We start from the raw sequence: 27827 nt of genomic DNA, 5'->3' as shown, positions 1-27827 counted from the left end.
AACCTTTCCAACCCGTGGAGCATGCCAGAGAAGACCTGACTCGGCCAACACTCAACAGTTCTGAGACCCCCGACTCACGACCCACTCAACTGACAAAATTTCTCCCATCACCCAAAATGCCAAATATTCTGTCTCACCTAAAAAGTGAGAGAGACGCCCTTCTTGCTCTGAAAAACCCAGGGACTCTTTCGGAGAGGGAGGGAGGGAGCCGGTGATCAAATCTTGCAATCTAAGATACACCCATGAAGAAATCTTCCTCAGCTTCGGTTTCACGGCCAGCCGCAGTCCTCCCCTACAAGACCCAGGGCCTCAGGGAGAACTATCTGATCGGCAAAAAGCTTGGTCAAGGCCAGTTTGGCACCACGTACCTCTGCAAAGAGAAGTCCACGGGCCGTGAATATGCCTGCAAATCTATCCCCAAGAGGAAGCTCTTGTGCAGGGAGGACTATGAGGATGTCTGGAGGGAGATTCAGATAATGCATCACTTGTCTGAGCACCCTAATGTGGTCAGGATTAGAGGGGCCTATGAGGATCCCGTGTTTGTTCATCTGGTCATGGAGCTTTGCGCCGGCGGCGAGCTCTTTGACCGGATTATCAAGAAGGGGCATTACAGTGAGAGGGAGGCTGCGAAGCTGATCAAGACTATTGTTGGGGTTGTGGAGGCATGCCACTCCCTTGGGGTCATGCATAGGGACCTCAAGCCTGAGAATTTCTTGTTCGTTAGCACTGACGAGGATGCCGCACTCAAGGCCACCGATTTTGGATTGTCTGTCTTCTATAAGCCAGGTTGGTTGATGGGTTCCTTCCAAATTCTTCGATTTTTGCATTCACGTTTTTTACTTGATTCTTTGAATGAAAATGACTGTTTATTGGGCGATGGGTTTGAAGTTTGGTCATCGGGAGTCTTGTGTTGATTAGTCTTTTAGCCAGAGCTGATATTATAGAAATAGATCGTCTTGTCGTTGCGCGTGGTGTGGATTCCTATATATTTGATTGTGGAAAAACATAAATAAAAGATGCTTAAGTTGTGTGCACTAGTGAATTGGTTATATTTTGAACAAAAAGATTGCTTTATGCTGTCAGAAATGTATATATTATCATCATCATCGAAATCGAAGATGGCATTCTAACAGAGAAACCGGAAGGATACAATAAACGAGAGTCCACCCACGTGATAGGGTCTTCCTTAAGCTTCCACTAACAAATAGAAACAACTTATTTTCTAAATATGTGGGGATAATGACATGACAGGAAAAAAAACAGAAAAGAAAAGAGTTTCAGGAGATTCAGATGTCTCTATGGATGGACAGGAATACATGCACGGAACAAACAACTATTATTTGGTCAAATTCTGGACTCCGGTGAAATGTCCAATGGACAAATTCCTTTTTCCATGGCGTGAACGGCCTTTATCATAGACTTTAGACAGGAAAAGGCCTAAAGGGAAAACATTTTTTATTTTTTTTACATGGCATTACTGCATGATATGGTACATTTTTTTATAGTAATATGGGTCACCATGTGGATGATATTAAATGTGTTTTGTTTCCACGGAAGTGATGAGTTGTAGTAGGGAAGAGAAGTGTTGAAAAGATAACCTCACCAATGACCACTACTAAGCATCTGCAGTAGGAAACATTGAAGGCCTTCAGGCTCATTCTTATTGAAAATGTGGTCTCTGATAGCCATGCGCCAATCTTATGCTATTGAGACATTGTAGACGAGATTAATAAGAGGCAGGAATGTAGCCTGTTCTATCTCATCAAAAAAGGGTTGCTGATTTCACCATTGTCCTGTGGTAAATGAATCTCTTCTTTGGAGATTTGAATTAATAGAATTAAAGCATGTTGCAATAGCTCAATTATGTCTTTGCATGAAAGTGTTCCTCCTTGAAAATTCTGATACACAAGTTTTACCATATGGTATTAGAGGAATATCAAAGTTCTTTTTTGGTGTCATCAATAACCTAAAGAAATTTTCAGGATGATAGAGCCTTACAGCCCTCATCCAATTTCTTCTAAGGTGACTTTTTGGGTACTCAGATCTCTTTTCTTGTTGAGATCCAAGGGTATTAGACATGAGCCTTGTATCACATATTTAGTTGTTATAAGTTTGGATTTTATGAAACAAAGAAGGTGAAAAAGAAAAGCTACAATGAGAACGAAAGCAATGGATTTTCTACCAACTCAAGGTTGGAGCATTCATTTGTTTCTCTTTTTCATGGTTGTTGGGGTGGAGGGAGTTGGTTATATAGATCCAGTGGGACTCAATGCCCGAAACTTTTTAAAATACCAAACTCAAAATGGGTGTTTTGGTGAAAATGATGGGTTCTATTAGTCTGACATTTTAAGATTGTTATTATTAACTCAAGTTGTTGACTTGTTGCTTACGTTTATATCATCAGATGCTGTCATATATATTTCCCTGCATATCTCTTTCCTCTTTATATTTCCATTGACCTTAGCTTGGAACATGACAAAGATATCATACTCTAATGTTGAAACCTTTATGAGTTTCCTTTTTCAAAAGCATCTGATATCCAAGTCCAAGGAGTTCTCCGAAACAAAAATATAAGTCTTTTTGAGGTGATAATGATTTAATTCAAGAGTACACCATGTTTACGTTATTTGCCTTGTTTAGTTCCCTAAATATGTTAGGTATCTCTTGGTTGTTTCATTAAGGCAGTTTCTAGACGAGGCAGAAACAAAATCATAAATGGGAATTGGCACCCTAATTTGCAAGTTTCTGGTTGTATCCTTTGGCTTTAAGAATGATGTCAAGTGAAATCTGGAAACTTGTGGAACTGGAGTCACTAGTTCTCCAGTTTTGCTGAGTTTCAGAATTTGCAGGGTGTGGTGGGTGGTTAGCTGGTTATATGATTTATGAGGTTTTCGGCCACACTAGTATTAAATCTATTTCTCATGTATCCTGACCTTACCAAAATAAATGTGTTTTTTTAGTATCATCTCTGCTAGTATTGAAGTATTCATTGTTTTCATATTGAGTGAAAATTAGGAATGTTGGTTGGCTAACCATTTAAATCACTTCATGAGTTTTTCTATCCAGTCTATAAAAATGGGGTAAGTAATAAGTGCATCTTATGTAATTGGTTGTCATTAACTGTTAGAGGGATGAGTAATTTATTTTAGGGAGTTTTATTATTCATAAAAAAATTTCTCTTGTTTGTTCAACAAGTTTGGATGTCCATCAAAGGTTTGGAGTTCCAGGCCTGTCCCTTAGTTTCAAACAAGAAAAAAGGAAAAATTCACTTATTTTCTTTCTTTTGGAAGTAGCTGATACTACCTGCTATCACACTTGGTGGGAGGGGGGGGGGGCTTCTCTGTGGAAAATCAGAGCCTCCTTTTAATGGAGGTGTATATACCAGAAATCATTGCCTCAATGTAGGCAAACTTGTTTCTCCAAGAAGCTGAGCTGATTTACTTGTCCTAAGGTGGCTGGGTGCTTCAAAAAATTCCAATCTTTCATATCTAATTCCCCTTTGCAGCAGTTACTTTCTATTACAATAAGAAAAAGAGTCCTGTTTTCACATGAAAAATAAAATTTATTTTGAATCCATGCTTCTTCTTGCAGCATCCTAAACCACTCATTATCTCTCTTTAATTCAGTCTTAGGTATTCTAATTTCTAAACGCAATATTATTAGATCATATTAATACTGGAGTTTGGGACTAAAACAGAATGGAATGGCAAGCAGGATTTCATGTAGCTAACCACATGTGGTTGGAATTGATAAAAAAAAAAACCACATATGGTTGGAACAAGGCTTAGCTTTGATGATGATGATGATTAATATTGAAATTTGGGACTGCTGGAGACCCTGAGGCAACCTGATGCCTGAGTTTTTGAACAAACAACCCCAAGAAAGACAATTTCTAAAAGGTTTTGAAAATATAAACAACAAGCCGTTTCCCTTCAAATAGAGTGTCTTCTTGAATTCAAGGCTTGAGATGGTCTGGTCTCGAAAAAAGAATTTACAATAAAATACATCTAGATGTGTTTTAACTTTTCTTTAAGAAAAAGAATGGGCTTAATGCAATCCAATAACTTACAGCCTGGTTTTTTTTATCATAACTAACTTGCAGCCTGTTTAAAACCCAATTAAGTAGGTTGGATCATGTCTTTGAAAGGAGGCTAATGAGAGGGCTTCAGCTTTGATTGAGATGCATTGACTGAGCCACTTTGAAGAAGCATGTAAAACTAGCTTCGTTGACTAAGCCACTTATTTTGACTTTCTGGAGTTTTCACCAAACATAGCTTCTAGGCTTTCTGTGTAGGGCCTGCCTTGCAACGCAAGAAGCCACTGCATGAAAGTCCTCCCAACTGGTCATTTAATCTCCTTAGAGGGAGGCTACACCCCTCCTTCTGGAGAAAGATTTCCGTGTAACCCAAAGAACTTTGAGAGAATTAAAGAGTTCAATCTCTAAAGAATGAAGAGAGAAAGAAAAAATAAGAATGAAGAGTGAAAAAAAAAAGGCTTGTACAAAGGAAGCAAAGATGAAGAAACGGGAGGAAGATAAAGACACCTAAGATATCTATTTTAGGGATTCTTTAACAAGAAAAGAGAAAAGAACTATCATTCTACCTACATAAGGCTCCATTTGGGAAGAGTGCAAATGCCAATTCAGTGCGTATTTGCAGTCTGGTTCAGTTTTGCTAGTGTTTGGTAAGAGTGCATGTTAAAAATTACAGTAAATGCAGATTTCAAGACATGTTTGCATCCAAAAAATGGAAGTGAACTTTGCACTCAAAGTTGACCAATGTTAAAAAGGTATATTTCGATCTCAGGATCCGTGTTTGTACCTATCACAACTAAAAATCGTTTGTCAAGAAAGTATATTTATTAATGCAAAACTAAACCAACTTTACATTTGCATGGACCAGAATGCACTCTACATATTTGTATTTGCACTCTATTTGTACTCTTCCCAAATGGAGCCAAAATGTATGCTAGTATAAGGTTTCTCTTCAAGTATCCTCTTCGAATATGTCTTGTCTTTTATATTACAGTCTTCTTATTGTATTCTCCTCCTCTCTTTCATTCGGTTTTAAATCTCACTTGTAAAAGAAAAAATGCAAATGCAGAGGGAAATAAGCCATCTGCAATTGAGTGCTTTTACTTGGCTGATTATGGATCCTCTATTGAAGACTGTTACTTTAAAAAATATATGGGGATCAACCTATCTACGGTTTTATTCTTTAACTTGGCTGACTATAGCTTTCTACAAGTGCAAACCAGAAGACTAAAAGAAGAGATAAAAATTATTCATAATCTGATTGTTTAATCCAATGGACCACAGTTTCTTTTGAATATAAGGGCCTGTTCGTTTGCTCTGAAATCTGACATCTGAAAGTACAATAATTACATTAAGAGGTATATTGGTATTGGTGAACTTTTCTTTCCTCTGAACTCTGAATGCAGAGAATGTTGTTCTGAATTCTGAATTCTGAAAATTATCAAATATCCATTTTGACCCCATATATGAGAGTTTTTGTTTGTCTTTTTGGGGGTATCATTGGAAAACAAAAAGTTGTATGATTGCACTTTAAGAGAGAAGAGATAAGAAGAAACGAACAACCATTTTTCTCTTAAAGTTAAAAGATCCCTCTTAAGAGATAAGAGTTAAGAGGAAACAAACGGGCCCTAAGATCCAGAAGAATCACACTGTTTACATCCGGGTTACTTAAATTGGCTAAGTACAGTCTTTTGTATGAGGAGAAGGAATGGGAAGAATTTGCCAAGTATTTGTATCAATTATCATATTTGTAAAGAGAGATAACATTTTAAGTTTTCTGATTGTATTTCTCATTTCTATGAAGTTTGTAAAGTTATGTTAAAGAAAACTAGAAATTTCTTTATGTGGTTTTGTTGCACATATTGATTTGTTTTGCTTGTTTATTTCTTTAGGTAAAAATCAAAGGGTTTCTTTGCTCTTTGCTCTTTGAGTAATTATGTGCTACAAGAATTTCTTTAAAATTTAACACCAACATCTGGTCATTGAAGCCCCTCCATTCTAAATGTAAAGAATAGTTGATTAATACCAATTGCTTCATTCCTTCCAGTGCACCACCAAATTTTGAGTGTTAGATAAAAGTGGATTCATTGGGTTTGAGGAGTTTTCTAAACAGATCTTGATCTAAGAATTATTTCAAGAAAACTGTTTCCAATAAGAAAAGGAATTATTTCAAGAGAAAGAACTAGATCGTAAAAGTCACAGAATTAATCCATACTGGCCTATTACAAGAAGTCGGCACTATTCCTTCCTAGCTATTTTGGAATAATGCATTGAATCAGGGAGACATGCCTTACCATTCTAAATTAGGTTGTAGTGGGTTGTCTGCATTAGAAGAGTGGTGTTTCAATCCTCCTAAGACTCCTGAATGGAGGTCTTTTTATGGAAGACGCTTTGGCATTAAATCAAGAATCTTGAAGTTTTCAGCAGCATGTGATTGCTGCAACTGGTATCAGCAATGGACGGTATAACAGAGAGATAGAGTCAAACTGTGGGTTGACCATTGAGATTTTAGAAGCATATTATGAATGGCTTTGTTTGTTTTTATCAGCACATTCAGTTCTAGGTGTATTACCTGAGGTGACTTGGGGGTGGGGAGAGTCTTCTAAGTTTTGTTTTTTTAGCTGTACCTTATGGACGGAGATGGAAGTGTGATGCTTTCTCTAAAACTTGGAAACAGCTTCAAACAGCTTCAATGACTAGGAGGTTGTATATTTGGTTGGTATTTTTTCTTGTATGAAGAGGAAAATTTGCTTTAAAGTTCACCTTATGGATACATTCTCAGTTAAATATTTTCTTTGAATTTGATGCCTTCTGCTACTCCCCCCTGAAAAACTTTGTCTTGGCTCATCCCATTCTCAATGAGGTGGCTTTAGTTTTTCTATGTATTTTCTTTGTTGTTGGTCAGGCATCTTTTGACAAAATTCTAATTAACTTACCATTTTGATCATTAGTGTTGATGCATGTAAAACTTTTCCAGCCTTTGTTATTAATCATAGATAAAAAAAAGAAAAATACACTTTTACATTTTCATCCTTGGCTCCTTTGGTTTTCAGCTATGTTACATGGACACAGCAAGGACACATCTTGTCCAACAAGTCTGAAACGTAATTTACAGTTAAAGTTTCAAGTTTCAAACATAGATGTGCACTCAATTTGAAGTGTCCATGCAACGTAGGTTTTCATTCCTTCTATTTCCTTTTCTTTGAAACAGAAAGAAGCCACATGCTACTTATTTTCAACAAGCTAATAATTAAATAATCCGTGAGATTATTTTCTTGGTTTTGATTTCTCAGGCAAATATCACATTAATCAGCTTTTCCTTTGGGGACATTTTGAATTTCCTCAACCTAGAACTCTATTTATTTTGACATTTTAAATTTCCTCAATCTATAGCTCTATTCATTGGTTGAGAAAAGTAGAAAGGTGGAAGAAGAACAAAAGTAAAATCTTTGAGAAGAGAAAGGAGAGAGGTTGAAAGAAGAGAGAGTTTGGGCAATAAAAAAATGTAGTATTGTTAGAATGCAGAAGTTGCAATATTACCCTTGATAACTTGATATTGTGAAATAGACTTGTTACAATATGGTAAAATACTTTATTTAATAATGAACATTAGTAAGACCCCAAGGATCATACAGGAGTGAAATTGTAGTTCATGCAGTGTGCATCCAAGGGTCCCATCATCCATGGTTCACCATGAAATGAACATGGCCAGAACAAATAAAATATCTAGGCTACAATCAAGATAAATGGACAAACATACAATCCTAAAGGTATAGCTGTGAAATCATATTGATAATATTCTATGTTTGCACATCTATACTGAACAATGTGATGGATTAATTTATTACCAATGTAGGATCTCAAGTCAATTTCTTCCTTTCTGTATTCATCAAAAAAAAAAAAATCTTACTTTCTGTATTTCTTCTGTGTGACCATTGATTGGAAAGCTTTGATCTGATTGGCGTCCTTTATGATCTTTCCACTGCTACAATCAACCAGTTTTCATGCTTTTGTACTCCTTGATCTTCTGGGGGAGGTCTAACTGATTTGCATTCCATGGTACTTTGTGTTTTTTCTTTTTATTGTGAATGGTGCTTTATCAGATATTTAATTGTTCATCTCTTTGTCTTTCTTTTTAGGGGATACTTTTTCTGATGTTGTTGGAAGTCCTTATTATGTTGCACCTGAGGTATTGCGCAAACAGTATGGACCTGAATCAGATGTCTGGAGTGCTGGAGTTATTTTGTACATCTTATTAAGTGGTGTTCCACCTTTTTGGGCAGGTACTGATATCAATGAGTTTATACACTTAATTTCTCTGAAATGCAGATCTAATATTAAAAATATCATTGTTTCTATCTCTACCATGTATTTTCATGCATTTGAATCTGTTTTCTTCCAGAAACTGAGCCAGGGATCTTCAGGCAGATTTTACAAGGAAAACTGGATTTTGAATCTGAACCCTGGCCTAGCATTTCAGAAAGTGCTAAAGATCTGATCCGGAAAATGCTTGAGAGGAATCCAAAGAAAAGACTATCTGCCCATGAAGTTTTGTGTAAGTTATTTGCAATGGAAAGCTAGACAAAGTTCAGATTTTGTAAAGTTATCCATGGATCATAATGGTTAAGGGTCTTTATATATCTTCCATAATTGAGGCGGCTTTCTGTAACAGGTCATCCTTGGATTGTTGATGACACAGTTGCACCAGACAAACCTCTGGATTCTGCAGTTTTATCACGCTTAAAACAATTTTCTGCAATGAACAAACTAAAGAAGATGGCTTTACGTGTAAGTTTTTAGCAAATTTGTAAATTATGCCATCCCTGAAATGTTTTTTGTTACCCCTTGATTGTTGATTGCAATGGATTGCAACTGCATAATGTCTTCAGACAAGTTGGACTGGATTTTGGTATCCATCTTGTGTTGCAACTTGCAAGTGTTGGTTACATCCATTATAGATTGTTATCACGTGTTCCCAGAATAGTTTGACCTAGTCTCCCCAAATCACGCCAATCCATGGATCTGTCACCTACTCCTGTGATCCATATTGACACCTTTTGTTACACTTACTGTTCAAGATAGTTAATGGTTATATGGTCAGCTCAACTAAACCTTAACCCATCTATATGGAATTGGCTGCATTAATCCTGTTCACCACTCTACTAAGCTAATTTTATATCTTGGATATAGTTTTCGTATATTACTTTTCTTTTTTGATATTCCCATAGCTCTTTTCTGAATGTGTACTATTTAATAAAACATAAAGAGCTGAGGACCCCAAAAGCCAATATGTATCTTAATAAAGAGCTGAGGGATTCACATTTTTATGTTTGTGATGATGACTTAAATATAGGAATACTCAAGATTTGATACAGTTAGCTGCTTGGGATTTTACTACTCCTTAGTAGCATTGACACCATAAACCCACTTGCTAGCTCTGATACCATATCAACCATGATGATTGATATCTCAAGGTCTGAGCACAGGCACATTTGAAGTCTTTTGCTTGGTATCTCACTTTCAGGTAAGGTGCCATGAAGTATCATGTGTGCATGTATGCAACATCATAGAGGTAATACTTATCTGTGCCAATCATGCATCTCTTAGAAGAAAAAAAAAACATAACCAACTATATTGTAAAGTCATAATGGTGTGAACAAATCCTTACTAGCAGGGGGTATGGGAAGTTGTTAAGATTGCATGAAACATCGTACAACACTCTAGCATCATGTGCTGTACCTTCCCAACCAGGGATACCATATTGAAATTACATACACCCAACACATTTTGGTAGCACGCCTTCCCTCCTCATCCTCGATATGCTAATTGCCTCTCTGGTGGGACTATTGCATGGACAAGAGTTCCATCCAAAGCACCAACACCACCCTTCAATATTATTAAACAATCTAGTATCAATGCATGCAGTTTACCAGTTTGGGAATTTTTTTATATATTAAATGGCTAGTTACCTTGAATATCTGTTAAAGTCTCCTATGGTATCCCGGGTTGTTTGGATTTGGGTCAAATGTGGTAGGTTGAATCAATTCCTTTGCAAACTCCATCATGGCTTGTAATACTTGATGGAAGTATGCATGCGCAGTCTGGGATGCATGCTGAAACCTTCTCGTCAGAACAGAGAATCTTTCGTTATGGCTTATGCTCAAAAGAAACATTTCTGTCTTCTCTTCCACTGATATATAACAGCTATCCTTTAGCCATCCTCGGCGATGAAAATGGCAACAAATCCTAATATATGCCTCAACCAACATTCTCATCAAATTGATGGCTTTCCGGTCACTTCCTTGTAATAGCTCATGGGGTATAGGCATGGCCAAATAATGACGATTGGTTATGTGGCATCCTCTGTATGCGCCTCCACCATGTTCTTTTCATATACCAATATAGGACGAGAATAACAAAATTTCCTCATCCTTTGTGTCAACATGTTTGATTTTTTGGTATGTACCTATTGTTCAAATACTATCAATTAAAACCAATCTAACAAGCTTCAAATGCATATGTTCAAAACATAACCATTATAATAAAATAATATATACTCGATTTATCAAAGCCAAGGTTCATAAAGTAAGCACAATAGATGTCCAAGCATCCAAAGTAAAAAAAAGTTCCCAGTTCAAGTTCATGGGGGCCCATCCAATTAAAACAATAGAAATCTGCTGAATTAAAAAATATGAAAGAAAGTAGTTTCTTGAAGAGAGAAGGAAGAGAGAAGGAGAAGAAGAGAAGAAGAGAAGTTGAAAGAAAAGAGAGCAATAATCTGGCTGCCCCCTTCACTTATTATTTATACTAAAATAATAGAACAGTACAAAGACAACTATGCCCTTATAGGGCAGCAAAACATAAAACAGCATATATAACACTTAAAAAACATAATAAAGTTTGGACTCACATAACTACTGTGGTCCCCACCTCCTATCTAACAACTAACATAAAACATCTACTCAGAAAACATCATAAAACTAATTAATCTTCAACACTCCCCCTCAAGTTTGGAGTAAATATCACACATTCCCAACTTGCGTAGATCATGTTCAAGCTTGTTCCTTGCCACCCCTTTAGTGAGAACATCAGCCAGCTGCAACTCTGAAGAGACATAAGGCAAACAAACTTCTTCGGTTGTTACCCTTTCTCTTATAAAGTGTATCAACTTCAATGTGTTTTGTCCTATCATGCTGAATTGGATTGTGGGCAATATTGATTGTAGCCTGATTGTCACAGTATAACATCATAGGTTCCTCTGCTTTCACCCCAATCTCACTCAAAAGAGATCTAACCCAAAGAAGTTCTGAGACACCATGAGCCATGGATCTATACTCAGCCTCTGCACTTGACCTTGCCACAACCGCTTGCTTCTTACTCTTTCAAGAGATCAAGTTTCTACCTACAAAGGTACACACTCCTAATGTAGACCTCTTGTCATCTAAGCATCCTGCCCAGTCTACATCTGTATAGGATTCTAGCTTCAGATTCTCATGATTTGAGAAAAGAAAGCCTCTACCAGGGTGTTTTTTCAGATCTGCAAGTATTCTCTCAATAGCTTCCTAGTGTTGAATCCGAGGTGCATGCATGTACTAACTCACAACACTGACAACATAAAAAATATCTGGTTGTGTCATACACAAATACAACAGTCGGCCCACCATTCTTTGATATCTCCCCACATCCTTTACCAATTCACCATCCACACCATTAATTCTGTGATTTGGATCAATAAGAGTGTTTGCTGGTTTGGTCCCCAGCTTCCCAGTCTCTCGCATTAGGTCAAGTACATACTTTCTCTGTGAAATGAAGATCCCATGTTTGGATCTTGCAACTTCAATCCTTAAGAAGTATTTGAACTCACCAAGATCTTTGATCTCAAATTCTTGCTACAATGATTTTTTGAAATCATCAATCTCCTCTAGATCATTTCCTGTCACCACTATATCATCCACATAGACAATCAGAATTGACTCCAAAGCATCTCTCCTCTTCACAAAGAGGGTGTGATCATACTGTGTCTGTGTGTATCCAAAATGGATGAGTGCCCCTCTGAACCTGTCACACCTTTCCTTTACCAACATTTCCATAAAAGCCTACTGGAATGTCCATATATACCTCCTCCTGTAAGTTACCATTGAGGAAAGCATTTTTGACATCAAGCTGGAACAAGGGCCATGAATAGGTGACTACTAGAGATAAAATGATACAAACTGAACTCATCTTAGCTACTGGTGCAAAGGTTTCCAGATAATCAACACCATAGGTCTGAGTATACCCTTTTGCTACCAACCTTGCCTTGTACCTCTCTATCTTGCCATCGGCCTTATACTTCACTGTGAATACCCATCGACATCCGACTGTCTCCTTGTCTGGGGGGGAGATCAACTATTTCCCAAGTTTGGTTTTTGACCAAAGCATCCATCTCGTCTTGCATGGATGTTTTCCACTCAGGTTTGAAGAGAGCCTTAGTAACATTCCTGGGTATAGACACAAAATCCAGGGAAGAAAGAAAAGCATGGTAGCAGGGTGATAAGGTACTATAGGAAAGATGGTGTGAAATGCAGTGGGCTGTACACTTTCTCTTCCCCTTACGAAATGCAATGGGAAGATCAAGGTTAGTGGGATCAGCTGCAACAATGGTGTTGGGGACAGAAACATTATCATCAGAAAACATAACAGGCTCTGGTTTAAGAGGAATACCTGGAACTGTATTTGCCGAATCTGGAGTTTCAGAAGGACTGACAGAGAGTGGTGTGGGTCGAGGATGTGTGGAGTTAACCATCATCTGTCAGCGCTGATATTGTTGTGAGGCTGCTCGTAGTGGCTCAGGTAATGAAACTAGAGGTGCAAGTATTGGCTGAACCAATGCTGGCTGAACTGATGGTGCAGGTGCTGGCTGAACTAATGGTGCAGGTGGTGGCTGAACTGATGGAGGCACCACAGAAACAGGAAGAGCAACAGATTGTGAGTTCTCCTCCCCAAAACTCTCCCCCTAAGGAGAACCACTCGAGAAGAACAATGTGGATTCAAAAAAGGTAACATCCATAGTGACAAATCTGCTCCTCGACACTGGGTCATAACAGCAATACCCCTTTTAGTTTTGAGCATACCCAAGAAAAACACATTTCTTGGCCTTAGGATTCAATTTCTTGCGATGAGGGCCAAGAATGTAAACAAAAGAAACACAGCCAAAAACCTTCAGAGGTATATGAAATATCTCTCCATCTGGAAAAAGGAGGCTAAATGGCACCTTAAACCTCAAAGTCCGTGAAAGAACACGATTAATCACATGTACGACTGTAAGAATTGCATCTCCCCAGAACTGCACAGGAACTGAAGCACACACCATAAGACTCCTTGCCACCTCCACAACGTGTCTGTTTTTCCTCTCAGCAACTCCATTCTGTTGCGGTGTATATGCACAACTGCTCTGATGAACTACACCATGTTCTAAGAGATACGTGGTTAGGTCTTTCTCAAAGTACTCTCTGGCATTATCTGATCTAAAAACCTTAGTTCTCACTCCAAATTGTGTGAGAACCATCTGGTGGAATTGTCGTACTAAGTTAGGAACCTCATCACATGATCTCATCAAATATATCCAAGAATATCGTGTATAATCATCCACAAACAAGAGAAAGTAACGGAATCCTCCCATGGAAGGGATTTGATATGGCCCCCATACATCAATGTGAACAATATTAAAAGCAGTACTTCTTTTATTACTTGGTTTAAAAGACTATCTACAATGCTTTCCTAACTAACAACTCTCACACTCTAAAGTAGATAATTGAACAGACTCAAACAACTTTGGGAAAAGACATTTCAAAGAACTAAAAGAAAGATGTCCCAAGCGATTGTGCCAAAGCATAATCTGGTTTATTGACTCTGACCCACTACTACTACTACTGCTAACATGATGGCCCTGATGTCTCGGAATCTCATCCAGAAGGTAGACTCCATTCACCTCACGACCACTCCCAATCATCTTCTTTGACTCCAGGTCCTGCAAAATACAATTACCAGGAAGAAAGGTCATAGAACAATTCAAATTTTTTGTCAAAGAACTAACAGACAATAGGTTGGTATGAAGTCTAGGGACATGTAAAACATAGGACAGAGTTATATCATTGGTCACTCTAACTGTCCCCTTCCCAGCAATGGGCATATGTGAACCATCTGTTGTAGAGACTCTGTCTCTACCAGAGCACAACTGATAGGAACTGAAAATGGTAGGGGCATTAGTCTATAATCCAGGGAGGTCCCTCCTTACCTGAAATGGATGCAAGATTCGCAGTTGCATATGAACTACCTGCTTGTGCAAAGGAAGTGGTGTAGTTGGCTCCTGCATTCTGCTGTCCATCTGGAAGGCTAGAGCTGGGTGAATCTTTCTTACTCATAAGCTGTCCAAACCTCTCCAATTCTGTTCTCACTGCTACTACTGCAATGGATTCCCAATCAGTTTGGGAGAGAGGGGCTGAAGAGTCTCCTGTAGTGGCTACATTTGCATTTTCCTTATTGTTTCTTATCCGAGCAGGCATAAGATTTGGATGAAGCTTCCAACAAGTGTCCCTGGTATGCTTAGGCTTGCAATAATCACACCAAGTCCTTATCTTCCCTTCTAATCTCACTACTCTCCCTGTCTCCATTTGGCTTAGGTTTTGTTGTACCAACCATATGGTCAATCCTAGGTTGTCTCAGCATTACATTCCTCATACTCTCCTCTCCAGAGACAAAAGCATAGGCCTGAGAGTGTCACACCCTCCCTGGAAAGAATATGCTGCCTAGCAAAAACCCTATTCCTCTCTACCAGTTTGTGATAAGTTGCTGCATCATTTGCATTTTCCCATACCACAGTTTCTAAGTGATCTATTTCCTTCCATAGGATTTTCAGCATAGAGAAATACACAACAAGAGGTTTTTCTCCCTGTTTCATACTTATCACCTAATTTCTTAACTGATAGGCTCTGGTTTCATTTTACTTTTGAGAGTAGGTTTCAGTCACTCTATCCCAAATCTCCTTAGCAGTATTAGCCCATAGGAAATTTTTTGCAATATGAGGTAACATAGAATTACACAACCAAGACATTACCATGTAATTCTCTTGCACCCATCGGGAAGAGTTTGTATATGGTTTCTTCTCCTCCCCAGTGAGATACCCTAATTTTCCACGGGCACCAATAGCCATCTTAGCTGATTGTGCCCACTCCAAATAATTTGTACCATCAAGTTTTACTGTAGTAATGATTCCAGACCCAAAAATATCAGTACTACTTCTAACACCCAGTCCCATAGTACTGGTAGATTTCATCTCGGTATTCCAATTCTCCATTTTACTTCAAACAGTTCAACAGTAAGAAAAAAATAGATTGGAGACCTTCAAAAAATAATTTAATACCACACATAGAAACCAACCCTTCCGGAAGAAGAAAACCCTAGCTGGAGGGAAATCTCTCTCCTCCCCACGCCTCCCAACAGGGAGAAAAGTGAATCGATCACTCCAGGAGGCCTAGAAAATTTCAAAAACCAAACCGCCCTCTTCAGAAAATCAAAAGAAAACTAACAATACCTGGGCGCCCAAGATCAGATAAACAACAAAGAGTCCAACTTTTCTGGGACTCTTCCCCATACTCCAATTCTTCCTGATTTTGATGCCGAATAGTAGATCACCTTCCTGATGTCTAGATCCCACCAAAAACTCCAAGAACTGGGCAATCTATAGCAGATCGATCAGCCCTTTACTATTTCATGCAGTTAGCTGATTTAGGGCTGCATGAGAATGCTTCAAGAAACCCTAGCCGATGCTTTGATACCAAGTAGAAATCTGCTGAATTAAAAAATATGAAAGAAAGTAGTTTCTTGAAGAGAGAAGGAAGAGAGAAAGAGAAGAAGAGAAGAATAGAAGTTGAAAGAAAAGAGAGCAATAATCTAGCCGCCCCCTTCACTTTTTATTTATACTAAAATAATAGAATAGTACAAAGACAACTATGCCCTTATAGGGCGGCAAAACATAAAACAGCATATATAACACTCAAAAAACATAATAAAATTTGGACTCACATAACTACTGTGGTCCCCACCTCCTATCTAACAACTAACATAAAACATCTACTCAGAAAAACATCATAAAACTAATTAATCTTCAACAAAAAGAAAAAGGAAACAAATCATCAGCCCCCCTGATGATAGATAGTCCAAACAACATATCAAAAGAAATCAGACTTGTCCTATGTCAATCCCATCCTCTTGTCAAAAACTTGCAGGAATCTGGTCCTCCCTCCCCCACTGTTGGTCCCACTTTCCTCATACAACCAGATCCATCCTTTCCTCACCTTCACATCAGCCGTAAAGTTGACTATAGCATCAACAAACAGAGGAGTCTCCATAGTCTAGCCAAGATCTTTCAGCTTTTTCATGCATTTGTCCACACTAGACCCCCTTTTTTTATTGAAAATGGTAACTTCATTAAAGATCTTTCACAGTACAACTGTCAACCTGTAGTATAGGGTGTTGAACCAAAAAACAAATTAAATTACAGCATTGCTCAGAACATAATCTCCCTAATAGTCTCTTGTTTTCCTAAGGTATCAACTAACCATTAGTTGATCTTCTTGTCCACTTAAAGCAAATACCAACCTCCCTTGTTAAACTAAAAATTTTCCTTATCATTTTTTCTGTGTCTAGGTTCCCAAACAACCTGATAGCATCCACCCAATTACCAATTTGGGACTCCCTTCTATCTCAATGTGGTGTAGCCCCAATTCTTTGGCATATCTTACACCTTGAAGCAAAACCATGACCTCCGCTCTCAAAGAATCTCCCACTTCTATTGGCCCCAAATACATAGCAATTATTCTGCCTTCTCCATCTCTGAAAACACCCCTATACCCGATGGGCTTGGATTGCCTATGGAGCTTCCATCAAAGCTCAAATTCACCCTTTGTTGTGTTGGAAAGGACCAAAGTTCTTGCACAATAGGCTTAAGAGGAGTTGTACCTACCACATCATCCCAATCCCTGTATATATCTTCAGTTGAGTAATCTTTAAACAAATCAATTGTTTTCAACCAATGAATAACCTTAATGGCTACTCAATAAAATATCCTCCTTGGATCTAATCACTCTTTTAAAGATATTGTTTCTTTCCTCTTAAACTGACCAAAGCATAACCACTCTTGTAGCTCTCCACATAACCCTTCCATGCATCTTTGGTTGAAAAAATTTGGGTCAAAGAGGCTCACCACATCCGGGAAGGGGTCCACTTGCAACCAAAGAGAGAAGAGGACCAAGACCAAATAAAGAACATAAAAGGACAGGAGATTAATAGGTGTGTGATTGTCTCAGTAAAACCCTATCAGAGACTACAACCATGGGGTGAAAGGCAAGGATTTGGCCTTTTTCTTTGAAAGATCCAAGGTATTGATTTTTTGGAGTACAATCTCCTAACAAAAAGTCTTTTGAAGGTACGTGAGCTACACTAAACCTCATTTGTTGGAAAGTTCCTTGCAAGGATGAATGAATGGACAACATTACCAAATAGGTGATTCTTGAAGCTTATGTAATGTTGTCCATTCATTAATCTCCATAGCCATTTCCCCAAAAAACCTGTATTCCTTAATCTTAAAAGCTTCGGTAATGTAAGAGGTTGGAATGTAAGACCTATTCTAGCGGCAATCTCCATAGCCATTTCCCCAACAAAGCTGTATTCCTTAATCTTATATTACCGATTCCTAGCCCTCCATCATCCCTACTCCTAGAAACCACCTCCCACTTCACTAGGTGATCCTTCTTGGTGTCTCCCAATTCCCATAGGAAATCTGTCATAATCTTCTCTAATTGGTTTTCCATTTTCACTAGTACTCTGAAGCTAGACAGGAAATAAATTGGAAAATTGGACAAAGTTAATTTGATTAAAGTTATCCTACCCCCAAAGAAATGTAGTTTCTCTTCCAATTTGCAAGCTTCTTAGTAAATCTTTCAATCATTGGGTACAAAAGCTATGTACACTTGGATTTCCTCCCAGTGGTAGTCCTAAATATTTTAGTGGCCAATCCCTTACTTCACACCTTTAGAGAATATCAACCTATTCAAGGACCTCACCTAACAGCTTAAGCTTTTAGGTTGAATGGTTCTTTGAGATGGTATCAGAGCCACTTTGACCAAGTGGTCTAGTGTTCGATCCTCATTACACCCATTATAATTAATTAAGTTTCAGCACAAGGTATGGGTGGGTCTGTGCTTGTTCACACTTCAAGCCCAATGGGCTTTCTTGTGAGGGGGTGTGTTAGAGAATATCAACCTATTCAAGGACCTCACCTAACAGCTTAAGCTTTTAAGTTGAATGGTTCTTTGAGAACACACCAAAAATCTAGCTAGAAGGTCCACCTCTTTTCTTTTTTTCCTCCTAAACTCTACACATTCATTGGCAATGAGTATTTGATCCATTATTTGTCTCCCAAAAACAAAGACCCCTTGATTTGGAGAGATTAGTGAAGGAAGGACCATGTTTATTCTTAGGGCCAACACCTAAGAAATGATTTTATACACACTTCACACTAGACTTATAGGTCTGAAATCCTTCGGTTATAGTGCATCCATCTTTGTTGCGATCAAAGCATCAAAAGTCACATTTGCTCCCAAACTAAATTTGCCTCTCTCTAAGAACTCTTCAAAAACTTCCATTAAGTCACCCCAGTTATCTCCCATCAATCTTGATAGAATGCCCCTGGGGCTTTAGAATGATCCATTGAGAATACTGCACTTTTTACTTCTTGGACCTCAAAATTCTTTTCCAAAGAGTCCAACAGCTCTTTATTCCCCGCCCCCACTCTAGATCCTCTAAACTTTCTCTTAGTCTCCCAAGACAATCTTAAATTGCGTTGAAAATTGAAATGGTACACAAAGGCTTGTGCTATTTCCTCTTCCCTTGTCAAGATTTATCCACTCCACTCTAGCTTCAAGATAGAATTCTTCCTTTTTCTACCATTTGCCATCATATGAAAAAAAAAAAAAAAAAAAACTAGTTTACTATCCCCTTCCCTTAGCCACTTACATCTAGATTTCTGTCCCTATCTCATGTCCTCCTTCCTTAGCCACTCGTCCAGTTCCTGTTTTAACCTCTATCTTTCGACCTCAAACTTCTTTTAGCTTCCATGCCATCTAATTCCTCCACCCTACGAGCAATCTCGACTTTCCTTTCCTTAACTCTTCCAAGCACCTCTTTATTCCAAATCTTGATTCTGGCTTTCATCAACTATAGCTTCTTGTAGAATATATAAACCTTATATGTAATGCACTTGATCCTCCTCCCACCATTCTTTCACCTTTGGTATGAACTCAGGGTGAAGTAACCATATGTTTTCAAACCTGAACTGGCAAGGGCCTCCTCCCAATCTTACTAAGGACAACCTAATTGGGCAGTGGTTTGGTACAGAACTCAGCGAAGCTGTAACTGCTAACCCCCTCCATTCCACTTCCCAATCAGCAGTAAAAAGGAACCTATCTAGCTTGCAACAATTGGGGATCTCTTAAAAATTTGACCAAGTACAATTTGCTTGTAGAAGAGGAAGGCCCTGCAACTCAAAGGTTTCCACAAGTTGATTAAATTTCCTCATGCTAAAAGTAATCCTATGGCCTGGATTATTTGTTTCACTCAAGAATCTAATTACATTGAAGTCCCCACCCAGACACCAAGGGCCATTCCATAACCCTCTAATAGCTGCTAGTTCTTCCCAAAGTCCTTCCCTTTTCCCTATGAGAGGTTGGAGTTGGTTAATACCCATTCCCAACCATCTTCCTTTCTCTTTAAGTTAATGGACACTGAGTAATTCCCAATTATCTCCTCAACACACTTCAAGTCTACATTTTTCGACAAAGTAATAATTCCCCCTAATGCTCCCCAAGATTGTGCAAAGGCCCAAATTAGGTCCCTTTCTGACCATCTACTCGACACCCATTTCCTGTCCACCTCAGTTAGTTTAGATTCTTGGGTTAAGACTATATCTGGCTTTTGTCTTCTCAATACATCCTTGACCACTATTCTTTTCCTTGAACTCTCCAAACCTCTTACATTCCAACTAATTACCTTCATGAACAGCACTTAAAAGGTCACCCTTGTTCAACACCACCCCCTTTACCACTTTTTCCTGTCCTTCCTACCTACACTCCCTTTATCATAAACCACTTCACATTTCAGCCTCTCCACCGCACTTAACTTCTTCTTTCTCTTCTTAGATAACCCACCCACCTTCTTGCTAGACTCTTCCAGCTTTTCCTTCCCCACTTCTTTCCTCCTTCATTCCTTCTTCTTTTTCCTTTGTCCTTTTTTTGAAGAGGTCTTTGTCTTTCCACTTTTCTCAAGTCTAGGACTTGGAGTGTCACCCTCCTCATCCCTTATCTTCTGACCATTTAAATCCTCTTCCACACAGATTCTAAACAGCTCCACAATAAGCTCCCAAATTCTATCCTCCAGCTCTCTATCCTCTTCAAAAGTCAACTCACCCCCCACCTCTTATCTCTCGCATTGAATCACATGAATTGGCAGACTTCAAAGTTGGGTTGGTCTCACCTGTAGGCACAACACAAAGGACTAGAGGAAACATTAGTAGTAACCAAAACCTGAACAAGATCAGTACCTTGGGGAGGGGAAGAACAGTTAGGAGGTGTTGAAATAGTCAGAACCCCCATGATTGGGCTAAAACTGGAGGTAGGGCCTTTAAAACCAATCCCTGGACAGTTTGCCAGGGAATATGGGCATGCTGTAACTCTGCTAACAAGCTCTGGGTTGCCATATACAGTCTATGGACACCTTGTGTTTGGTCTTGAATTGATACTAGTTCTCCCCTAAACTTTGTCTACATATTCACCTCACCCTAACAGGTAGCTCTTCTTCCCGCATCCTTACAGGCCTGAATTGACACTCTATCTTGTGTAGTAGAAAGCTCTTCATCAAAATGTAGCCTCGACCAAGGTTCAAAGTATTGATACGCCCCTGTGTATCGGCAGAGGCGTATCGGTACTTAGAAACACACGCTTTTATATTCTTTTTTAGTTTTTTTTTTCAAAATTTGGTTTTTGGGGATTTATTTATGCATATTTTTTATTAAAAAGGAGAGGGGTCCAGAAACACCTGTAAACAAGTGTATCGGAACCCCAAAGATACAATCGTATCGAAATTTTGAACCTTGGCCTCAACCCAGGATCTTCTTCCTCCCTGAGCCTTAATTGACACTTACTCTGAATGCTACCATAGTTGGACTCCTCAGAAATCTTCTCAACTTCAGTGCTTTCTTCATCTACCGATCTATGCTTAACCAACCCAAATCTGTAATCTCTTTGCTTTTCTTCCTACGATTGTACACGATTATACCCCATGTTAGGTTTATCTGGACTGGTAAAGCATGATACAAGTCTTGGCACCAAAGCAAACACCATACCAGACCTCGTCTTTTCTTTAGAACCAGCCACAACAATCCTCGTCTTTTCTTTCGAACCAGCCACATCTTTTGAAAGGGATGATGATGCACCAAAAGAAATGTCCCCTAACGTTCGAACCTTAGCAGAACTCACATGACCATTTAAGTGGTCACGTGTTCCACTTTTAGGTCCAACGCCTGATGGGGGAAAACCTAAATGACCAGGCCCACCAACACCCCACATCTCACCCGAAGACCCATGTTTTACTGACTGGTTATGGGGTTGGGCTAGCCTCTCTGATTGTCCAACAAGAAATTCCTCCAAATTACCTCCATCTGTCCCCACACCTAGACCTTTGTTTGAATTTGAACTTGTAACTACCACACCTTCAATATTAGGATATGTTACTGCCTGAGTATAAGTCCTAACCTGAGCCGTTGGATTTTTGGTTTGTGGTTTTCATTTACCAATAAAAGAGGGAATCTAGGTCACACCTTTCCTTCTACCAGCCTCTGCAGTTTCCTTAAACTTGAAACTTTTTGTTTGTCTCTGTAATTTCTTCTCTCCAAGGTTACCTTGAGACTAATTAGTCATGTCATCATCTTCTTATCCAACCTGCCCAACCTTCCACCACAGTGCTTCAATGGAGGTAGCAAGCTAAGCTCTATATTTCTTGACCATCTGAAAATACTTCTAAAGATCTTGGGATGAGCTTTGGCTTTGCTTCAACCATTCTGATTAGCACCACACTCAGATCCGACACATCAAAGAATATCAAGTCTCCTCCACACACTTTGCAATTCTCTTGAACACCTCAGCCGAGTAGAGATGAAACGACAACCCTAGAACTTTCAGCTCGATACAAGCTGTGGGTTCTACTAGTCTTTCATTACAAATTGGTGACCATTTTTCTATCAACACAGTTGGCAAATCAGGACTGTAATCAGTCCAATTTTTGATGTAAATTCAATGAGAAAAAACAGAAAAGAAGAAGGAAGAGAGAATAGAGAGAAGAGAGATGAGAGAAAGAGTGTGGGTTGACTTGAGTTGCTGCCCCACTCAACTATTTACATTAACATTAAAATATAAGACTGCAATTACACTAATGCTCCTCCTTACATAAGCAAATAACTAACAAAACTAACATTGCTAACATCAATCTAACTGGAAACATAAAGCAGGAAATAACTAACAGCTGTAGTGCGGACCACAATAAATAAAGTAACTGAGCAATATAACAGCACTAAGTATTGCTCTACATCTCTACAAACATCAAGCCTTGTTTTATTACTGTTGAGACTACTGACACAACTGCAAAATCTGGTGCAAGCTTCTGTATAGATGCCACAGACTTTTGTTCATCAAAGGGGGAAATCTGCAACATCTCTGTAGTCTTCAAAATCAGTTGAATCTCTTCTCCCAAACTCTTGCAGTCTATAACTTTCTTATTTACCTAGAGTACAAGTTTATTCTCCCAGTCTTCTTTGGTTTGTTTACCCACATTCTCATCAAACCTAACCTTGGATGAATTTGCATATCACCTTCTGTATCAGCTTCAACCTCTTCTGAAACCTCTCTCTACTTCTACCAACCTCTCTTCAGATTGTTTCTTAATATCTTGATCATTTTTTGGACCACACTTTTTTTCATTGACTACCACCAAGAACTCCTTTATTGCTTGTGCTAACTTATCCCAACCCAAGGCTTCCCTTCCTTCAGGGAAGCGGGTAAATTGCTTCAGCCCTTCCTCCATAGTATCCATGGATTCCAACGAACCTACCTTTGCTGTTTTCCTTTCTTTTAGCAACATATTTTTTGTCCGTCTTCCACAAGGCAGCACTTCCACTCTCTTGTTTGCACTGCCCTCTTAGTTCCATCAATAACACCTTGAAACTAGGGCACTGCATTTACTTCAAGGATCAAAGATGCTTTTTGCAGTTCAACCATCTTTAAGAAAGCCATCTTCTGGTCCACTTCTTCCAAGATGAACATCTTTACCTCAACCTTCAGAACTTTCTTCCATCTCCTTGTCGGCACGAAAATCACCATCCATGGCCAAGAAGCCCACATTAGGCCCTCTTTCATCAGAAATTAGTATGTCAAGGAGCTGTTCCATCTTGTTGTCCACAACTCCACATCATTTTGATATTTCTTCAACTTCTTTGAGGACCGGTCACTTAAGACTTGAGACTCCCCATATTTTGGTGCTGAGGATGAGTGATAGGTGTGTCATCAATATCATCCAGTTCAATGGGACTAGTCTCTTGTGTTTCCTTGTCAAATGGTGTTGGTGAAGAACCTATCACTGGTCTTGGCCTTGTGCTAGAATACCATCCAACCTTCCCAGTAGCACATGCCCCATCAAACAAAGGCTGACACTCATCAGCAAATGGCAATCCAACGAGACTGGATCTGCTCCTCACACCTGGTGCCTCACAGGCGCCTCAGATGCACATCCTATCATGCATTGGGAACATCTCCCGTACTTATTAGTTATAATTCATGGGAGATGTTCCCAATGCACAGTGGATGTGCCTGTGAGGCGCCCATTTGTGAGGAGCAGATCCCATCACCAATCCAACATGCCTAAACACAGATGCTTTTGGGTAGTCCTGTTTCCAATCAAAGAAACTATCCTATGAGAACCCATGCACAAACACAGATGCTAAGCCTAAAAGTGTCAATAATATCTTTAAGAGAGAATCCCACAGCTCGTTTGTCCATCAACAGTCTCAGTCACTGGATTGTACCCATTTCTAGTCTTATTGATATGCGCTGTCCACAATTTATATTTTCTCTTAAGTTAGTTATTCCCATTCTTCAACTGTTTCTAGGAAAACCTCCTCTTGAAACTAAGGGCCTGTTCGTTTCCCCTTAATTCTTATCTCTTAAGAGGAATCTTTTAACTTTAAGAGAAAAATGGGTGTTCGTTTCCTCTTATCTCTTATTTCTTAAAGTGCAATCATACAACTTTTTGTTTTCCAATGATACCCCCAGAAAGACAAACAAAAGCTCTTATATATGGGGTCAAAATGGATATTTGATAATTTTCAGAATTCAGAACATTCTCTGCATTCAGAGTTCAGAGGAAAGAAAAGTTCACCAATACCAATATACCTCTTAATGTAATTATTGCACTTTCAGATGTGAGACTTCAGAGCAAACGAACAGGCCCTAATAAAGACCTTGTCACTAATATGTAACGAAGATTCCTTAGAGATCCACCCTGCTTTCCATGAGATGCTATTTCTTCAAGACATGAATCAAGAAAACATTTTTGTAGTTCTGGATCCTTCCAATTTGTCCTATCACTATTGTCATCAGAAGCCATTGGCACCTCTATAAATAAGAAAAATAATGAACACAAATATCACAGTGAAGTATGTTTATTGTTTGGGGGTAGGGTAACAAGTCTATGAATGTGTCTACAGTGGGTTATATATGTTTGTATACACCAAATATATGTTGAGGTAGGAATTATACCTGAAAGTATAGAAGGTTGCAAGGGTGGGTGTATATGACCTGCCAAAAAACAACACAAAGAATCATAATAGGGTCAGCTATGTTAGCAAAGTGCATCAAATCCAACCATTCTCGTACTGTTATACACAAAAAAATGTCCAACCATTTACCCATCAAAGCATCATAAGAGACAAGTATTCAAGCCAAACATAATACACCATTCAAGTATTTAAATATATTCCAACAGATAGTAGGTTCACCATCGAAACACCCATCAATATTTGGTTTGATTTTATTTGTTCAAACATCCCTCAACTCCGACATTATGAGAACCACTCCTATCAGAGTAGAAATGATGTTTGAACAAATAGCACCACACTAAAACTGCTCTTACATAGGTATGCTCTAAAACCTGCACTGATTTTACACAACAATTCCATTAACAATCTCATTGCAATCAAAGTCAAGATGCAATATATAACTGCCCCATTCAAGCAATAAATAAAAGTTCCATTTAATATATAATGATCCTTATCAATTAATACATAATAGGGCCCTAAACATCATCCAATATAAAAGAAACCCATGATAAAACATTCCTAAACAAGAATGAAAAAAAAAAGAATGGAAATGTTCAATTTGGTAACAAAAAACAAGAAAGAAAAAAATCAACACTGGGAAGAATGGCATGAAGCATGTTTAAATGAACAACATTGATATACTATTTCAGTCACATTAAAAAAAATCAACAATGGGAAGAATGGAGATACAATGGCAAGATACATGTTTAAATGAGTAACATAGATATACTATTTCAATCACATAAAAAATATTCAATAGTAGGAAGAATGGAGTTCCAATGGTAGGATACATGTTCAAATGAGCAACACAGATATACTATTTCAGTCACATAACAAAGAAATTCAACAGTGGAAGCAATGGAGTTTTAATGGCAAGAAACATGTTTAAATGAGCAACATAAACATGATATTTGGCTACCTAAAAAAATTAACATTGGGAAAATGGGGATAGGTGGCATCTCAAATGGGCCGGAAGTCTGAAAAGCAAGTTTTTCAGACTTCAGGTCCCAAATTCATCGTTATCAAACGCCACCTGAGTGTATTGATTTTGATGCGCCTAGCTTGAATTGTGGCTGACATTGGACCACTTTAATGTCTGCTAACTGAACAAAGAGATTCATGAGATGCATTTGATAAAAGTCACTTGCATGAGTGTACTGCCTTGCACTTAATTATTGTATATTTATGTTTCCAAGAGGGCTAAACCTAATTGTTGTGTTCCATTCCAGGGGTTTGCGTGTAGTTCGCTAATTATTAGACTTGACAAAATCCTTTTGCAGGTCATAGCAGAAAGGCTATCAGAAGAGGAAATTGGTGGTTTGAAAGAGTTGTTCAAAATGATAGACACGGACAACAGTGGAACAATAACATTTGATGAACTAAAAGAAGGTTTGAAGAGAGTAGGTTCTGAGCTCATGGAATCCGAGATCAAGGACCTCATGGATGCTGTAAGCAATTTTTGGCAAATTTTTTAGCTAAAAGTTATGGTAACTGTAATTCATTTACCATGAGATCTATGGTATGGGAACTGTATTTTGAATCAATAGGACTGAAATGCTTGGGAAATCTTTTTGCTTTGTCTTTCTGTAAATTTTGTGATTGATATGAATAACCAATATGAAATGTTTGCATGGGCGAACTTGCAGGCTGACATCGATAATAGTGGAACAATAGACTACGGAGAATTCCTTGCAGCTACTATCCATTTGAACAAGATGGAAAGAGAAGAGAACTTAATAAAAGCCTTTTCTTTTTTCGATAAAGATGGTAGTGGTTATATAACCATAGATGAGCTTCAACAAGCTTGCAAAGAGTTTGGTCTCAGTGATCTTCATCTTGATGAAATGATCAAAGAAATTGATCAAGACAATGTGAGCCTTTTCTCATATGTCATGCTTTTAAAATCATATATTCACCATTCACATTCTCATACATTTTTTTTTTGTAGACCGCAAATCTTCTTCTCATTTTTTTATTACTTCTTCCCTTTCCATTTTCATGCTTAAAATCATATCTGGTTTTTTTATTTTGTAGGATGGGCAGATAGATTACGGGGAATTCGCCGCAATGATGAGAAAAGGCAATGGGGGAATAGGGAGGAGGACAATGAGAGGCAATTTAAATTTTAACTTGGGTGATGCCTTGAGAGTAAATGAGAATTAATGTACCGTAACAGGCTGACCAAAGCAATGAACTGTAAGAAATCTTTTGTATAATTAGGCAATACTTGGTAGAATGAATGAAATTGCTAAATCTTTTTCTTCCTTTCCTTGATTTGTTTTGCTACTATCTTCTTTTTTTCGTTGTCTTGCCTATCAGAATGTTTATATTTGAAGCTTAATTGAACTCATCAGTCCATTTATCTTTTGAGTGTGAAGTTTCTTTTATCTTCTATCATCCAACCGTGTGCAACCACGCAGATTAATAACTGGTTTTCTTTTACAGCTGAATCAAAGATGATGAAACGTCGAAGGCAAAGTTTTCAACATTTACAAAGATATTGCAGCTACACCTACATTGGTTTACTCTCACATACAGCATTTTTCATGCTTCTGAGTTCTGACTAGAAGAGTGTGCACGCGTGACAAAAAAAAATCTTGTAGTTGTTAGCATCAGCAGTTTTAGAAACCCTTACGATTGTTTAGATTTTAGAGCCAGACCCATTTGGCATTCAAACATGGTTCTTCAAAGTATTGGTACCATCGGTTTTGAAGGTCACCGAAATCATGTTTATTGGTTAATACCCTTCCCAGATATAACCTTGTTCAAAGCTTGATACCTTGGACAAATTGTATCCATGAATATCACTCCTTTGAATGTTTTATTTTTCCTTTA

General features: G+C 38.4%; 1 protein-coding gene across 1 annotated transcript; it reads left to right on the top strand.

Annotated features, from left to right (window-relative positions):
- On the top strand, positions 1-27827 carry CDPK2 (calcium-dependent protein kinase 2). Its single transcript, XM_010258098.3, has 8 exons — positions 1-786; positions 8173-8316; positions 8436-8588; positions 8706-8821; positions 26273-26440; positions 26639-26863; positions 27027-27188; positions 27438-27827. The coding sequence occupies exons 1-7, from the start codon at positions 243-245 to the stop codon at positions 27153-27155; spliced, it is 1479 nt and encodes a 492-aa protein (XP_010256400.1). The 5' UTR covers positions 1-242; the 3' UTR covers positions 27156-27188; positions 27438-27827.

The sequence above is a fragment of the Nelumbo nucifera genome, chromosome 5, assembly GCF_055504915.1.
Source record: "Nelumbo nucifera cultivar China Antique chromosome 5, China Antique-T2T, whole genome shotgun sequence".
Taxonomy (NCBI): Eukaryota; Viridiplantae; Streptophyta; class Magnoliopsida; order Proteales; family Nelumbonaceae; genus Nelumbo; species Nelumbo nucifera.
The sequence above is the reverse complement of the archived record's forward strand: the minus strand, read 5'-3'. Positions and strand labels throughout refer to the sequence as shown.

Bases quoted from the DNA above. Each gene is read 5' to 3' on its own strand.
- CDPK2 (XM_010258098.3), top strand. From the start codon at position 243: ATGAAGAAATCTTCCTCAGCTTCGGTTTCACGGCCAGCCGCAGTCCTC. The intron at 787-8,172 runs GTTGGTTGATGG...CTTTCTTTTTAG, and splicing joins GTCTGTCTTCTATAAGCCAG to GGGATACTTTTTCTGATGTT. The intron at 8,589-8,705 runs GTAAGTTATTTG...TTTCTGTAACAG, and splicing joins ATCTGCCCATGAAGTTTTGT to GTCATCCTTGGATTGTTGAT.